Below are 17,609 nucleotides of genomic sequence, written 5' to 3'. Positions count from 1 at the left end.
ACAATGGAATGCTACTCAGCCATAAAATAGAATGAAATTTTGCCATTTGCAACAACATGGATGGGCCTGGAGAGCATTAGTGCTTAGTGAAATAAATCAGACAGCGACAAATATTGTACGTTATCATTTATATGTGGAATCTGAAAAATAAGCAACTGAATATAACCAAACAGAAACATACAGATCTAGAGAACACCACTAATGGTTACCCGGGGGAAAGGCAAGATTGGAGTAGGGGATTAAGTACAAACTACTATGTGTAAAATAAATAAATTACAAGGATATATTGTACAGTACAGAAAACATAACCAGTATTTTGTAATAACTATAAATGGAGTATAATCTGAAAATATTGAATCGCTATGTTGTATACGTAAAACTAACATGATATTGTAAATCAACTATACTTCAATTAAAAAATGTTTTAATGAAAAAGCAATTTTTGTTTTAAAAAAACAAATATTTGTTCTTAATATTACTCACAAATTTGAGGGTTTTTTTCCTGAATACTTTCTAGGACCTGATACTTCTGCTTTTTACTACTTTTTAGTTCTTTCACAATATGCACAGACACTTGCTTAGAACTTGTGTGTATGTCAGTTTTAAGTGGCCATGGCTTTTGTCTTTCTACCTTAAGTTTTAGGAGTCAAGAAACAGTCATATATTCATTCAACGTGTATTTGAGTATTGAGCCATTTTCTGTGTGAGACACCAGGAATTACAGCAGTAAACAAAAAATCTGTCCTCGTGGTGCTAACTTGCCAGGTGCGGACGCAAGGCAGTGAACAAGTATGATACAAAGTCAATGTCAACGCATTAAATAAGGTAGAAGGGGCTGGAGAGTGGGGATGAGGAAGAGGTACTATTTTAAGTGGGATAGTCAGGAAGGGCCTCTCAGAATGAAGAAAGTTTTTAATAAAGACCTGAACAAAATGGGGAAGCAAGCTGTATAGCAATAGAGCTACTAGATCTGCTATATGCAAAAAAAAAAAAGTCAATTCTCATCTAAAATTTTAGCAACGAGTAAATTTATTCCACAGATAATCGGAGAACCCACTATATGCAAGATACAGATTGTTCTAATAGCTCACTTTTCTAAAATACAATTATTTTATTTTTCCAGTAGGTCAAAGAAATATGTTCAGTTTCAGAATTTGTTCTTTATGATCCTACATAGAGAAAATGTTCTTAAAACATGTCATTTATCTTTAGACAGGTGTTTTCTGAAGCACAAGAAGCCAGTTTTAAAATGGATAGGGGTGTTTTCTCTAACTGCCAGTCCATGAAATTACTGTAGATTTCTACCGAAAAACTTGTATTCCCAGAATTCTTCTTTAAGAGATGTCCCTGGGCCCCCATCACTTGTGACTCTCCGTGGAATTGCATGCAACTTCATCCAGGTGTCCTTCATCACACAAACTCAGTGTCAGAGGGCCCCAAGCAGCATGGAATCATCAACCTCAAAAGACCTTCTTCTCTGGGGTTGAGAAGCAGTGAACTAAGGATGCAAGGTGGTTTAACCCTATAAAACTTGGAAGGGTGATTGACCAAGATCCCCAAAACCAAAATGGTGGGTGTACTCACTTCCTGTGTCCCCTTTGCCGAACACCTACTTACCTGTAAGTACGGGGGTGGGCATTAAGACTCAGAGTTGTCTGTCTGCTTGGCCCCCTCCCATTCTTGTAGAAAGAGTGAAGGGAATTACCTCATTTCCAGGAAGGAGAGATGACGTTGTCAGCTTCTCAGCTCTCGGTTAAAAGAGGCTGGCAGGGGGGTGAAGGGAGTTACAGGGTAAGCATCTCTTTGTGTGCATCTGTGAGAAGCCAAAACCTCTGTTTAGACATCTGATACTTAAGTTGAAGCTGTCGAATTTGCTAATGAGCCATTTGCCTTTATTTGTATGCTATCAGAATGCAAAGTTTAACTCCCCGCTACCAAATCACCTCAACCAAAAAGTAAAAAAATCAAACTTTCAGTGAGTTAGTTGCCTTCTTGAAAGTGTAAACATTCATTTGAAGGTAGTCTTTGTCTTGTGAAATCATGGTTACTGTTGTTTCCCTCTAGGTTGTAAGTCCCTGAAGGACAGGGCTATCCCATCCCTAAATTCCCAGAAATCGTGCCTGATGCTACTCATACCAGAAAGCAAAAACTGAACTTCCACACCAATCGTTTTCTCTTAAATATCAAAATATTTCAAATCAAGTGCAGTGCTCATTCTGTCACTCTTTCTGGGTGGCTAATTAGCAGCTTTTCCTATTGGTTTTTTAATCATAAACTACTTCAAGTGTTCTTGAAAATAACCAGTAAAAAGTCTGGACATGCTAGAAGGATGGGCTAAATACATTCCCCTCCCCCCTCTTTCTTTTTTAAACCCTCAGGTATCCGTTACAGCACTGATGTGAGCGTAGACGAAGTAAAAGCTTTGGCTTCTCTGATGACATATAAATGTGCAGTGGTTGGTAAGTGATCTCCTTTGTTGTTACCTAATAAAAACTCCTTGGGGATATAATGTTTGCATACAAGGTTACTTTTAAGATGTTAGAGATATATACTTTATTAGAACTGGGGTTTTTTTTTTTTTTTTTTTTTTTTTTTTTGCATTGCACAATTTAAGGCTTACGTCACTTTTCAATTCATCCTAATTAAGATTTAGTCTTTTTTTAAAATGGGGAATTTTTTATAGGAACTAATTGGATTTTCCTTAATTCTTTTATCCTTTATATGGAGTAACAACTTTCTGCCTTCTCTTTCAGATGTGCCGTTTGGGGGTGCCAAAGCTGGTGTTAAGATCAACCCTAAGAACTATACCGTAAGTATCAAAGTGACATCTGTACACGTGGTATAGGTAGCAGTCACTGGGCTTCTGTGTATCCCCTCTACCAGTGAGATTAATGGTTATTATTGCTTTTAAAAGGAATAGAAAAATAAGTAAATAATTGTTGAATGTTTAGCTGTATAAAAGATCAGCTGCTTACATCAATGTACTTTCTCATTTTCTTCATTTTCTTGATTAAAAGGTGATTAGTATACCTTTATATTCTTAGGTATTTATAGTCATGTTTATTATATATAACTATAATATAAGTATATTCTATACATAAATGAATATCATGTATTATGTACTGTATGTAAATATGTATATCTGTGATCTGAGTTTTTTTGGTTTTTTTTGTTTGTTTTTGGCAGGTAATTGGGTTTATTTATTTATTTTTAGAGGCAGCACTGGGGATTGAACCCAGGACCTTGTGTATGCTAAGCATGCACTCTACCACTTGAGCTATACCCTCCCGCCTTGTGATCTGAGATTTTTATGTTGGGATCTCAAGGTTGACATATCTTAACTAATTTGGTAGAAATTTTATTGTTTTATCCTATCCGTTCCAAGTTAACCTAAGCTGGTGTTACTCTTCTGATTAACATCTATATTAAGTTAGTTATGTAAATTAATATCTATGTAAACATAATCTGCCATTTAAATGAAAATATATCATGGGGATTACTCATAGGGTCCTATATTAATGCAGGGAGAACAGCTTTGGTCCACAGTTCTGTCTGTTGCTTAGTCTAATTTTTGATCTCAGAAATTTAAAATTTCATTTAAAATGGAAATGCCCGCTTTATGAGTTGTTCTGGAGATATGTGGAAGTGTCCTATAAATAGGAAATAGGACGCAACTGTTAGTTATTGCCACTAGTGGTTTTTCTATCAAATTTTTTCATTATTGTCTTTGATTTCATTTCTTCCCTTTGCAGGATAATGAATTGGAAAAAATCACTAGGAGGTTCACCATGGAGCTGGCAAAGAAGGGCTTTATTGGTATGTATTGCCATGTAGGTTTCTGCATAGAGTGGGAACATCTAAAAAGTAATTGTCTTAATTTAAACTCCTGCTTCTGTCTATACATGCGTGGATAGACTTGCCCTATTATTTAGAGCAACGGGGTTCTATGTTAGGTGTGGTGGGCACACCTAAGCCTGTATATGATGTATATAATCTCCAATAGAAAAGTTAGGTTCTCAGTATGCAGTGTGGACCCCAGGAGAGATCACTTCCATCTCTTCTCCTTGTACAGACATAATGAAAGGTTTTTGATCAGGGTAACAACATTGAACAATCCCTATTGTGCCATCCAAAAAGATTTTAGGGAGTAAATAATACCTGCATTATAAGTAATTTTTAATATGCAAAAAGCAGTTTTATAGTAGTAATCTTGTTGTTCTGAAAGCAGTGAGAAACGTGATGCCTTTTGGAATTGGAGGCCTAAATAAGCAGGCCTCTTCCTTCAAAGCAGTGGGCACAGGCGGGAGGCTCACTCTGCCATCCGTCCCTGGCTGGTTTTGAGGATTCCTGGGGCTCCTAATGTTTGTTTCTAGGAGCTTTTGCCAATCAGACTAAATTATGAGGTTGCTGGTCTTCATTTGCTGGATGTTTATGTATCATACTATTGTCTGTGTCACGTTCTTTTGTGAACAATGTGAATATTTTCTGTGATATAAGTATTATTTAATCTTTAATTTTTAAGCAAATTAAGTCTTTCTATTTCTTATTCTAGGATTCTGATTTAATAAAATAAACAAAATTATTTAATAGCATTTTCCATTTTAACATAGTTTAACTAAAGAAGATTAAATTAAATAGCAAAGAAAGTTTACTTTTTCTGTTTTCCTGCCCCTGTGGTTTTCTTCCCACTGTTGACAAGTTCTTGTGAACTTAAAATATCCTTGTTTTGAAATGTGTCCCTTTTAAGTAACACTAGAACTTTGCTAGAGTTGTCTTGTCTTTCATAATTTAAAAGGCATTTGGATTCTTGGCATGTGTCTTCCTTGGCACTACTGTGAGCTTTACTTACAGTCATTTTACAGGGGAAGCACTAGGACGTAATGAGTTAACTCCCTCCTTCAGAGAAATATCGACTAATTCTGAAAGCCTTCATAGTGTATTATATCATAGCTTAGCTTAAACTTTTAGCTTGAATCTCAAACTTACAAGTCTTGAGTGGTTTCAGACTTTATTTAGTTGTATTTATCACCCATATCTGGAGTACATCCAGCTTTATTTTCACTATATTGACAAGTACCTTATAATTCCAAAGGTTAAAAAGTGATTCATTGAAACACTGAGAGCTTAAATACTAGCGTTTGACTTTGCTTATGTGCAAAAACTTTACTAAGCCACTGTGCAACTAAACTGACATCTGGGCTCAGAAAGCTTTGTCACATAAGAGGGAGGCAGTCAGCATTCTTTCTCTCTCTAGGGCACAGAACTAATCTGAGCAAACCCCTGGAATTGATGTCATTTTTCAGTTATTTTCTGACTTGTCTTTCCACAGGGAGTTTCAGATTGTGAGTTAGACCAGAGTCTGAGTCCTGGCCCTGTCACATTGTGTGAGTTTAGGATCAGCGTTTTGATTTCTACAGAAGTCAGCTGGGATTTCGGAAGGGATTGCTTTGAATCTAGACCAATTTGTGAAGTATCGCCACCTTAACCATACTGTCTTCCAGTCCATGAACACTGAAAAATCTTTCCATTGTTGAGGTCTTCTTTAATTTGTTTAATGATGCTTACAAGTCTCACACTACTTTTGTTAAGTTTATTCATAAGTATTTTATTCTTTTTGATGCTTTTCTAAGAGATACTGGTCTGCAGTATTTTTTGCTTGTGAGGTCTTTGATAACGGGATAATAATACTGGCCTCCGAATGAGTTGAAGTAGGAAGTGGTCTTTCCTTTTTTTTTCCCCCCCTGGAAAAGTTTGTGAAAGGGTATTAATTCTGGTCTGTGAGTTTAGATGTCATCTCTGTAAAGTTCCCTTGCAATAACCTGATGTCTTCATCCTTTTCATCCCTCTGTACTTCTGTGCACCAAAATTAACCTTTCACTCCTACCCCTGTGCTCATGTTCTGTTAAAGCAGTTGCTTTTTTTAGCCAATTTTTCATCTTTTATGGGATTGAGTGATGGCATTTTAACTTTCCTAAGGGTAGTTACCTGTTTTCAAAAGGATGGACTTTCAGACCTGTGCTCTGTAGGGTATTTGAGGATTTATCTGTAATTCAGGAATTACTTGTAGTCATTATACATTTTTGGTTTACAGACTATGTCCCTCAAACTTGCCATTTACCAACATACCTTCTGCAAATGGAATTGTTGTTATTTGAGGCCATAAGATTATTTAACACTTGGTATTGCTGAAAACCAGCATAATCCTTTTGTAGATGCCTCTGAAAGGATTCGGGAGCAATTTGTCATTTACACTTTAGGAGAGAAATACTGATTAAACAGATTTATACTGACCTCCGGTTGAGGTATGTCTCTGTAAAGGAATGGAAGTTGTGAGCAAGTGGGAACAGTAGAGTAGAGCCCTATGTCAGAGAACAAGGCTAGAATATGGCATGAACTGTTCCATGCAGGGGACTTGTATGGGGCCAGGGTAGGCTGGGGGGACTTGAGATTTGTAAGATGCCTAAGGAAAAGATTGCCCGGGCATAGAAGAGTGACAGATTGGGTGGGGAACTGTGGGTGGCAGGAATGTAGAAAGCAAATCTTGACCATTTCAGAGTTGTCTTAACACCAGTCCTATTTCCATTACATCACAACTTGTACAAAGAAGTGCATTATCTAGGGGCTAGGCCCCTTAACTGTAGGAGAATATTAAAATGGAACTTAGTCTGCTGATTGAAGAGTAATAATTATAGAAAATACAGTTCTTAGAAAGACCTTTATTTGGGAGACAATGGTTTAAACATTTTAAAGTTGTTTTTCTTTTTACAAAGGTTATAAGTTTATTTTACATTTGAAATGATATAAAGTTATAAACAAGGCTGAAACCCCAACATAGATGAAAAAGTTGGTCCATCTCTGTAAACCTGCATACATATATATATACACTAGAAATACATGTATAGATGTTATGCATAGATATATAAATAGAGGGAAAGAATTTTATGAGAATGGGAACATGTTATACATGGTATAAGAAACCTCCTTTGTTTCCACATATATGTGTTGTTGATGATTCCAAGCCATTCACGTGGATGTACATCATCCTTTTTAATGGCTGCATAGTATTTCTTTGTGTAGATATACCGTATTTTATTTAACTGACCTGCTAGATAATTAGGTTGTTTCTTATTCTTACTATTTTGATGAATCTATTTCAATGTATTCCAGCCTTTACAGATTTGAGCGGGCACCATTTAACACATTTACATCTGAACCTCACTGTGGACCTCAGTATTAGTGCTACCATTGGTACTTATTGCTGCCTTTGGGCTAACTTCTTGTAATCCTCAAACTTTTCAATTTGCTAATTCTGAGGAACTGAGGTCAAGAGAGGCTAAAGTGATTTTGCCTTTGCTTGCACATTCAGATATTGAGTGGCTTCTCTGTTGTGCATAGCTAACTTCCAAACATAGCAAGTAAACACCAGTGGGAAAAATGACCATGTAACACTGTGTGTGTGTGTACATTTTGTAGTGAAGTACTTAATGATGAGTATTTCTATGACTTCAATTCGTTACCTAGTTGAAATCCAAAGTTTTCTAGCCATGGGAGCTTTGTTATTATAGAGAATTGCAAGGATCTATGTGTTTGAGATGCCTTTATCTTAAAAACTGGTGCATTGCCCTTCCCCTGTGCCCCCAGGTCCCGGCATTGATGTGCCTGCCCCAGACATGAGCACAGGAGAACGAGAGATGTCCTGGATTGCTGACACCTATGCCAGCACCATAGGGCACTATGTGAGTACCCACCAGAAGCCCTGAAGGCTTCATTTGCTATCTACCAGAAGTAACAGTTAAATTGATTCTGCATATAAAAAGAGAATTCACTGGGTTTTTCTTCTCTCCTTTAATCATATTTTGATTTATGTATTATTTTACTGCTATCTGTTTGTTTGTTCTTAAATCGTGAATGTAGGGAACTTTAACTTTACTTACATGCAACCCCATCCTGAACGCCGGGATGTGACCCTCAAAGACAGATCACCTGCCAGGGCAGGATACATTGCAAGACAGTAGAAGGGAAATAAAGAAGCGTTCCGTTCTGACTTTTCCCTCAAAGAGCGTTCACTTAAGCAGATAAGGTATGGAGGTCGTGTGATACCTGAGCGGAGTTTCTGAAGGAAGGCTTCCCACAAGAGGCATTTGGGTCAGAGCCGGACCTTGAAAATGGATAGAATTTTAACATGGAGATTCGGGGGATGGGAGGAGAAACTGTAGGGCTCAGATTGTCTAAACATAAGGCACATTTAGAAAGGTAACAGAAGCGGGAAGACATGAACTAGTAGAGAAATACTCAAGTCCTAGAGTTTCTGTTTTACTTGCTAGTCCGAGGGGAGCCTTTGATGCTGACCCTTCCTTAGGCTGCAGTGTTAGGCTGGAGCACAGAGATGGCCTCCATGCCTGTCTTCACAGCCCGGGAGCCGTAGTGCTGGGGAGAAGCACTGGCGCATGACAGAGCAGGACTCAGCAGGACTGGATTGCATGTGTGGGACCAAGGGAAAGGACAAGGTTGAATGGCAGAGAACCAGGAGGACTTGAGTCTGGGGGACTGAGCAGTAGTGCCACTAATACAGAACACTGGAACAAACATTTAAGGACTGGGAAGAGAAAGGGAGTTGAAAAAGCATTTTAAAAATATATATGGAGTACTTACTATATGAAGGCTAAGTGCAAGCAAGAGTTAATACAATTGAGATAAATGTTCCCCAGAACTGGGTTCATCTCCTGGTGGGTGTCCAAAAGGCAAAAAAACACAACCAGCCCAAAGATCAGGAGAAGAAAGGATGTATTATCACTTGCAAGTAAGGAAAACACCTTGAATCTTTCCCAAGGCAGTGTCTCCCCAGAGAGCAAAACTGGGGAAGTTTAAGCTAAGGGTACATGCATATTCATGAAGGGGCTTGGGCAGTCCACAGAGTCCAAGCTTTAGTTGATTGAAGTCTTGAGGGTCAGAAAAGGTCAAGATCATCATCTGTTAGACTCCATTTGATCTGGTGGTGGACACTTCAGGCTTATCTTTACCATTGAAATAGAACTTTAGTCTTTACAACTGATTTATTATCTTTGCTGTTGTTAATTCTCTTAGCTGATAACAGTCATTTGTTTCTGCACTCTTTTGTTCCCTTAAGATCATTTATCACTGAGACCTGTTCAAGGGCAAGCATTCTGGCCAGGCTTAGATCACAAAATGAATTAGGCCAAAAATGGCTTCTCTTATGTCTAGAAAGCCATGCCTGGTTCTCTTTCTCCAGAGACCCTCTCTACCCTATCTGCTTACATAAAGCCTTGAAGGAAGAGTTTGGAAGGTATGAAAAAGAATAGCAGGGGCCTGACCACATCTGTAGGGTAGGATCAGAAAAGCCTCCTTGAGATGTAACCTTCCAGTTTGTGTTCAGAAAGATGAGCAGACAAGGACTGGGGGAGCGCTGCTGGGCAAGAGGCCGAAGGAGACACCTGAGTGTAAAGGTCCTGACATGCAAAAGAGGTATCGACCGGAAACACACACAATCTAAACACCGAGAATTATGTGTCATTTGGTGGACTTTCTGAGCCCGAGAGAGAGCCTCTCAGAAAAATCTGAGGGACTGCTCTGAAGAGGTAGGGGAGGTGTCAAGATTTATAGGGGTTTTCATAACAAAGACCAAGTAGTCAGAACATTATAAGATTACTGTTAATTAAAGACAAGATATCTCAAGTTAATGAATTTAGCACTTTTCTATGTGTGGGAAGATGCAAGAGTCTGGGCTTATTGAAATCCTGCCTTTGATACGCACCTTAGCTGTCTAGGGCCTGCACCCTGTTCTTTCTCATCCTAAGTCCCCTCAGGGCCACCATTGTGGGTGGCTACAGTGGCTGAGGGCTTGGCATCCTGGACTCACTGTGGGGGAGCAGCCGTAGCGGCTTGATGGCAGCGACATCCTTTGTTTACTGATGTGGCAAGCATTCACAGGTGAACCAGAGAGGCTGAGGGAAGACTCTGGTGGCCAGAGTAGAGAGCAAAAGGATGGGGTGTGTGAGAGGCCAGCAGAGGAGGGTGGGACCAGATTATCGCCCTGTAAGTGACAGCAAGGACTTTGGTCTTTGTAGTGAAAAAACAGAAGGAAGGCAGTGAGGTGCTAATGAAAGCAGGTGTGTGTCAGGACCAAGTGTGCATTTTAAGCGTCACTGTGTGTGTGGCGGAGGATGGGATTGAGCCCGAAAGAGAGGTAGGTAGTACCGGCCTGCCATAGAGCTGGAGAGGAGTGGACAGACTGGAGAGAGATTCAAGGGGCAGAAGCAGTCAGTTACAAAAGAACAAGCACCGAGAGCTCCAGGTTGTGGGTGCTGGTGGGGATTCTGAGAAGAGGCCAATTCAACAAGTAGATTTTCTGTGGAAGAGTGAGGTTGGAGCCAGACCAACCGCAAGGGAGTGTTGAGAGGTAAGTGGAGCATGAGAAATAGCCTTCACTTAAGACAAATGCCCCTGGAGAGAAGGCAGCTTGAAAGGTGCCTGTTGTCCAAAGAGAAAGGTTTTTGTTGTTTGGCATGTCGATTGGCTGTGGGCCACAGATCTCTCTTTTAAGGGCCCTAGTGGAAAGACTGGCCTTAGAAGAGGAGGAATATTATTTCCTCTGAGAGGAAGAAAGGGGGCGACAGCATTCAGTGGAGGAATTTAGACTTGCCTCATTTCCTGAGGTAGTGTGTCTGTGGTTGGGAGCCTGGGCACACAGCCTAGATTCAAGCACTGACTCCCTCACACACCAGCTCTGTGACCTGTGGCAAGTGCCTTAAGTTCTCTGTGCCTCGGTTTCCTCAGATGTAAAATCACAATAATAGTACGTGGTTCATGAGACAGTTGAGGACTAAATGAATAATAGTATAACGCAGCCCTTAGTAAGCACGCACAAAAATATTTATAAATACTACATCAGGTAAATTCCACAAATCCCCTGAAATAAAACAGGAACAGTACAAAAAATTTTGGTTTTGACTGCCATTCCCAAAAAAGGTTGCTTTTCAAGTCACCTTTTTATGTTAAAAGAGCTCTGGGTGTGGTCTGTTTTGGAGCAAGGTGCTGATTGGTGCAAAACAGGAGGCAGGATGCTGTTACACGTAGTAGCTCATTCCCAAGAAAGTTTTGTGAGGTGCTGCCAGCTCAGCCTTGGACTATACTGGTAAAAGACTTCCCTTCTTAAGATGGGAAACCCAAAGTCAAGGCCTAAGGTAAGAAGCCACAGTTTGTGTTAAATATGTCCGGACGAGAACCTGAACACTCAGGTCCTTTCGTCTGTCCTGGCCCAGAAATGTGGGCGCAGGGTCCTCCGCCGGCTTCCAGGACAGTTAGGATGCGGGGGAGCTCGCACCAGCCGGCGCCGCGCCGGACCTCAGCCAGATCACTGACAGCTCCAGCGTTTGCGTTCTCACTGTTCCAAAGCATTTGGCACGAGGTCTGCAGTTCTGTATTCATAAGTGTTAACTATTCATGAAGGAAAACTGTGGGAAAACCCCTAATTCCATAAATCACTTTACTAGACTGTCTTGTTTTGTTTTGCTTTTATTATTTTTGTTGGTAATTGTACAACTAATTCAATTCTAAGTCCTCTCCATAAAAATGTTCAAACAGCACAGATACAGACCAGGTCACTTTTTAACTTTTCCAGCTAGAATACACATGGGGGTGGCAGGTGGAGGGAATGGCATGAAGTAAGGCACTTTATCTTGTTTCATGTGGGTAGCAAATTGCCCGAGCAAATGTATTAAATCACCCCTACTTCGGCCACTAACTTAAAACTTATTATTCACTACTTACACGTAGCACGGGCCTCTGTGTCCCACCCACGTATACCCGCCCGATTTTTTTTTTTTTTTTTTGACTCAAATGATACCACACTAACTAGAAAAAATTGAATTCCTGGGTTAATGGGTATTTTTATTTTGCTAGGTATTCCAAATTGCCCTGCAAACCTTAGTTATTTTCTTGTCTTTTTTTTTTTTAATTAATTTCTTGAATACTTTTGTTAATCCACTCTTTTAGGTGAACTGGAGTATGAGCTTATAAAGTTCTTTTTAAAGAGTAGCATTGTATTGAATTTCTAGATTCGTTTGGTGGGGAAATATTTTTACAATGTTGAGTCCACCCATCCAAGAACACCTGACTGCCTCTTCCTGTCTTTGTGTTTTGGTGACATGCTCAAGTCTTGTGGTAAATTTTAAGACACTTACAGGTGGCACGTATACTATGACTTCATAGGGCTTAAACATTTATTGATGGAATAATAGTTTTAAGCTGAACTATCTCTACTTTTGTAATAATACTGTTTGTACATACTTGTACATAAATTCCTAAAAACCCTGTTTCTCCCATCACAAATTACAGTCTACTTTATTACGTATTTTCTGGGGACAGAAATCTGAGGAACGTGAGGCTTATCCCTATTAATGGAAGTGTACCTTAAACACACAGTCCTGATGAGCCTATTAGTTAAATGGGAATGTGTTTCGACTTATTATGTTGGTTCATCACAGAAACTGACCTTGACATTTATCTTTTAAGTTTTGACTTCTTTCTTACAGGATATTAATGCCCACGCCTGTGTTACCGGTAAGCCCATCAGTCAGGGTGGAATCCACGGACGGATCTCTGCTACTGGTCGGGGAGTTTTCCACGGGATAGAAAACTTCATCAATGAAGCTTCTTACATGAGTATTTTAGGAATGACACCAGGGTTTGGAGATAAGTCATTTGTTGTTCAGGTAAAAATGTTTGCTTTCTGAAAGAACAACTGATATACACATAGAAAGTTTTTCAGGGTTTTTAGATTTGCGGTTTTTAAAATTTGATTCCTTTGAATCTCCTAAGTTTTAGAATGGATGTTTGAAAAGTATTAATACATCCTTTATCTTTTGTACCTTGGTGTGATTCATGTGACTAAACCAAGTATCAGTCAGATAGACATGAAACTCACCAGCTTCTTTTATTCAGTATTTAAATTGAAATTATATCCAGAAGAGGACAGGTCTTATTAATGTGTATATAGAAGGGTTTGCACAATGACCCAAATTTCAACTTTCAGGAAGAATTTACTTGGTATTTAATTAATTTACTTAGGGGAATCTTAAGTTAAGGTGAATGCTACTTTAAAATAAAACTCACTCCTCCTCATTAGTGACTTACCTTTTCATGACCATGGGACATCTGTCGGGTCATCAGGGACTGAGGTAATGTGGTTGACGCCACTGCCATTTCTCTGTAAGTCAGCAAGGCTGCATCTAACTGAACTTCTTCAGGACTCATTATTACAGATTACAAAGGATTGGTTTCTACATTCTTAAACATAGAAATTTATTGCTGAAGAGAGACCATTGTTTCTTTTGCCAAAAGGATTTTGAGAATTACTTCTAAACTAAAAGAATGTGTATTGGCCAGAATATGACTGTTAACCGTCTGCTGGGACTTCGGTTTTTGTTTCACGCATAATTGTTCTTCACAGGGATTTGGTAACGTGGGCTTGCACTCTATGAGATACTTACATCGTTTCGGTGCTAAATGCGTTGGTGTTGGTGAATCTGATGGGAGCATATATAATCCAGATGGTATTGACCCAAAAGAACTAGAAGACTTCAAATTGGTATGTTCATCTAATATCTGAATGGTTTGACCACCTGAATATTGTAAAGTTGAAATAAGTCTTAACTGAAGTCTATTTCCTGTGCTTATTTTTTTAAATGTAACTCAAAGAGCTCTTAATAAATGAGTCTTCATATCATAGGCAGTAAACGTAAACATTTAAACTCTGGTGCAGTCACTAATTCTGATTTTCAATCAATTATAGCAACATGGAACAATCCTGGGCTTCCCCAAGGCAAAGATCTATGAAGGGAGCATCTTGGAGGCCGACTGCGACATATTGATCCCTGCTGCCAGCGAGAAGCAGCTGACCAAGTCCAATGCACCCAAAGTCAAAGCCAAGGTGAGAGCCTGATGGGTTCAGCCTTACCAATGTGGAATGTCGTTGAGGGTCATAGGAAAGCTCTAATTGAGTTTCTTCTTTCTTTCTTTTTTTAACAGCTTTATTGGGATGTAATTCACATACCATGTAATTCCCCAAGGGTACAATTTACAGAGGGATGATTGTTCTTTCCCACAGCCCCCTTCCCATATACTCACATCTCTTGAGCTCAGTTGGAGGGGATTTGATGGTGTTACTGGCATTTCTCTATATTCCTGACTCTTGCAGATCATTGCTGAAGGTGCCAACGGACCAACAACTCCAGAAGCTGATAAAATTTTCCTGGAGAGGAACATTATGGTTATTCCAGTAAGTCATCTGTGTTTGCCAAGTTTTGTATGTGCTTGGAATCATAATTATCTTTTGCAAAGAACTGAGGGGAGAGGAGGATTGTTAGTTTCCCAAGCCTTAGTGAAGTTTTTAATTTTGCTTTTAAGAAAATATAAGTAGGAGCGGGGCTATATATAATAAGCCTGTCAATTCACTTGGACCTGGCCATTTTCTTCCAGTTTCAGGCTCTTGGGTATATATTTACCCTTCTTAAAACCCCAATCATATAAATGTATAATGTGCTAGAAATACTACTCAAACTCTTATTTTCTGTGATTCCTAACCTTATGCATTTGGAATGTCTTTTTCTGCTTTACTCAGAAAGCTAACATGAGTAGCATGTGCTTAGGCTCAGTGGATAAGCATGGAGTCTATACCAAAAGGTCACTGGAAATTGGAAGTTAGTGTGGAATTGGGATGCATTGTGAAGAAGCCCTTTTGCCAAAAACACTTAAGAAATTCAATTTAACTGAAATAGGCTGTCTGTCCTTACTTAGTGGGAAAGGGAATGCTAATCTTCCGGTGAGATACCCTTGGACAATCCAATCCAGTGGGTAGTGGGCAAGCAATTTTTTCTGAGAACCTTTTGGTGGAGAAAAGGCTGTAACCAAAATTGATCGAGTACTTGCTGATTAATAAAACAAAAAAAACCTTTTTTCTCTAATTGAGAAAACTTCAGATGGATTGGAAAGGTGACTTGTTAAATTTCAATGTAAAATTTCTGATACTAAGATATATTTCAGAAGCTTAAAGCTTGGTCTTCTATGATATTAAAACTGAACTCTTATGTTCATTGTAAGCTTTTATTAAAACTATCGTCTCCTCATTTCCTTGGTTGTCTTCCTGTCACATGTTTGTGGATAGGATCTCTACTTAAACGCTGGAGGAGTGACAGTGTCGTACTTTGAGTGGCTGAAGAATCTGAATCATGTCAGCTATGGCCGTTTGACCTTCAAATATGAAAGGGATTCTAACTACCACTTGCTCAGTAAGTTCTGGTTATCTTGTTCTCTAGAAATCTTTTGGGTCATCTAAAAGGTTGGGGAAAGCTTACATTTACTAAGAGAACAAATTTCCTTTTGTAATCAGATAACTTAATCTCAGAACAGAAAACTGTGTTGCTCTGTCTCATGAGCCTTAGACCAAAATTACACAATTTGTTTGTTAGATATTAAGTATATTAAGTCTCTCGAACATATTTCCGTTCAGATGTTTATTCTGTGATGTAATGTTCCCGGAACACAGGAGAAGTTAGTACTATAAAGAGGATCGTTTTAAACCAGGACTTCCTGTTGATACTCATCCATTTCTATCTCAGGTTGCTCCTAGTAAAGGCCTATTTAGTGTCAAGAATTTTTTTGAGTCTTCTGATGAGAATACTGTTTTTCATTGACTAGATTAGGTTCTCCCGAGTTAACATCAGAATTTTCATCAAGCTGAAATAAGACCAAGCCCTCCAGCTGGGCTTTGCTGAGCCCACTGAGAATCTGGGTGAAGCGTTCCCACTACTTCCGTTCCTTTTTCCCTTGGCATTTTCTTTTTAAAAGAGCCAAGGCAAAACCTTGGTGATGGGTGTTATGGAAACAGAGCAGTGACCTAAATTCACATTTATATAGGAATTTGGCAAAGTGCTTTATTCCTTTTTAACTGAGTTTTAAATGGTTAACCCTTTTATGTCATTCATGTTAAAACTCTGATAGTCTTCGGTTGTGGAGATAGTTTGGGACGACTTTGGGTTCTACTTTTTTTTTCTACTTTTTTTTCTTGGCTTTTTATAGTGTCTGTTCAAGAGAGTTTGGAAAGAAAATTCGGAAAGCATGGTGGAACTATTCCCATTGTACCCACAGCAGAGTTCCAAGACAGGATATCGGTGAGTGTGCAGACAGACACCGCCTGCCCTCTTTAGATTCAGGCAGAGTGGGTTCATTGGAATCAAGGGATGCTGATCCACACGACAGTCATTATATGACTCGTGTGTGCTTTGTACCTTCCTCTTTCGTTCTAAAAATGGAGTAAGATTCTTAGTTTAAAGTAAATGGCTAATGATTCTGCTTTTGATACATTCGCCATACAGATGACTCAACAAATGATTCTAACATATTTGTGAAGATTTATTACGTATTTTAAGCTTTAGAAAAATAGAAAGAATTGAAAAGTAAACATTCGATTGAACTATATAAAAATTGAAATTGCTAATGTGGACACGAATAAGAGTAAAAGAAAAATTAGAAAAGGGCGGGGTGGGGATATGGCTCAGTGGTAGAGCGTGTGCTTGGCATGCAAGAGGTCCTGGGTTCAATCCCCAGTACCTCCAAAGAAAATTAAAATAAATAGAAAAGATAATTTATGTGAATTAGGTTGGCAGGTATATTAATACTGCATACACATCACAAAGAGAACGTCTTTACCAGTAAATGGCAGAAGATATGAAAAAGAAAAGTCACAGGAAATAGGCCTTAAAAAATGTTTAACCTCGCTGTTAAAGAAATACAAATTAAAATATCTTTGTGTTAAACCAGCGGAAACAATTAATGGATCTTACACTCACCGTGTCTGTGGTGAAGCAGTTGTACCATTATTCTGATGACATGCATACTGGTGCAGCTCTTTGGAAAATATGAGAGTTATTAACTTGTTCCTGCCCTTTGACACCATAATAGCGTCCCCTCTGGGAATTTGTCCTGAGAAAACAATTCTAAAGGAGAGGACTGACTCCATGCATGATGATGTCATTGGAGCTGTCTGCAGTCTACTTTTTAAAATTGGGTTTGATTTAACAGTCCAATATGTGTGTGGTGGGTGTTAGGGAGATGAAATGGCTGTTGTATATATATGAAATATTATGAAATATTCAGTCATAGAAAGTGACTTAAAACTATATTGCAACATGAAAAAAGGTTAAGGGTTTTGTTTTGAAGGAGAAAAGATGCTTTTGCCACTCTGGGTACTGACTGTTCCCCTAAAAGAACCTTGTTCTTTCCCAGATCCATGTGTCTCTTGGTTCTGTCCCTCTGTCTGGAGTGCCCTGATCCACTCCCTGCTTAAGTATCACCGCATCTCTGTGACTTTCCCTGAAAGTCCCCTCTGCGTGCCAGCATTCCATGTATCCTTCCATGGCAAATAACTCGGAGCGCTTTGAAAGGACCTGCTACTGCTGCAGCTCGAAGATGGGCTTCTTGCTCCTCCCTGTGGCCGCCTCATGTCCCACACGTGCCTGCCACATAGCAGTCACTCAGCGGGAGTGAGGAGGACAGCCAGTCAGTTAGGAAGACAGAGCCATGATGACTTTCCT

General features: G+C 39.2%; 1 protein-coding gene, 1 long non-coding RNA gene and 1 other non-coding gene across 3 annotated transcripts in view; 2 read left to right on the top strand and 1 right to left on the bottom strand.

Annotated features, from left to right (window-relative positions):
• Nucleotides 1-17,609, top strand: part of GLUD1 (glutamate dehydrogenase 1) — a 33,848-nt gene that overhangs the window by 11,353 nt on the left and 4,886 nt on the right. The window contains exons 2-11 of the mRNA XM_032491631.1: nucleotides 2,379-2,459; nucleotides 2,754-2,809; nucleotides 3,753-3,816; nucleotides 7,642-7,736; nucleotides 12,552-12,731; nucleotides 13,469-13,606; nucleotides 13,811-13,948; nucleotides 14,216-14,296; nucleotides 15,182-15,305; nucleotides 16,096-16,187. Coding sequence (XP_032347522.1) covers nucleotides 2,379-2,459; nucleotides 2,754-2,809; nucleotides 3,753-3,816; nucleotides 7,642-7,736; nucleotides 12,552-12,731; nucleotides 13,469-13,606; nucleotides 13,811-13,948; nucleotides 14,216-14,296; nucleotides 15,182-15,305; nucleotides 16,096-16,187 — 1,049 coding nt within the window. The remainder of the gene's footprint in view (nucleotides 1-2,378; nucleotides 2,460-2,753; nucleotides 2,810-3,752; nucleotides 3,817-7,641; nucleotides 7,737-12,551; nucleotides 12,732-13,468; nucleotides 13,607-13,810; nucleotides 13,949-14,215; nucleotides 14,297-15,181; nucleotides 15,306-16,095; nucleotides 16,188-17,609) is intronic.
• On the bottom strand, nucleotides 1,281-14,694 carry LOC116667232. Its single transcript, XR_004324046.1, has 3 exons — nucleotides 14,146-14,694; nucleotides 1,706-1,813; nucleotides 1,281-1,405 (listed from the first exon to the last, which is right to left on the bottom strand). It is a non-coding gene; the product is annotated as an uncharacterized LOC116667232 (long non-coding RNA).
• On the top strand, nucleotides 16,560-16,631 carry TRNAA-GGC. The gene has a single exon. It is a non-coding gene; the product is annotated as a tRNA-Ala (tRNA).

Source organism: Camelus ferus, chromosome 11 (assembly GCF_009834535.1).
Source record: "Camelus ferus isolate YT-003-E chromosome 11, BCGSAC_Cfer_1.0, whole genome shotgun sequence".
Lineage (NCBI taxonomy): Eukaryota > Metazoa > Chordata > Mammalia > Artiodactyla > Camelidae > Camelus > Camelus ferus.
The sequence above is the reverse complement of the archived record's forward strand: the minus strand, read 5'-3'. Positions and strand labels throughout refer to the sequence as shown.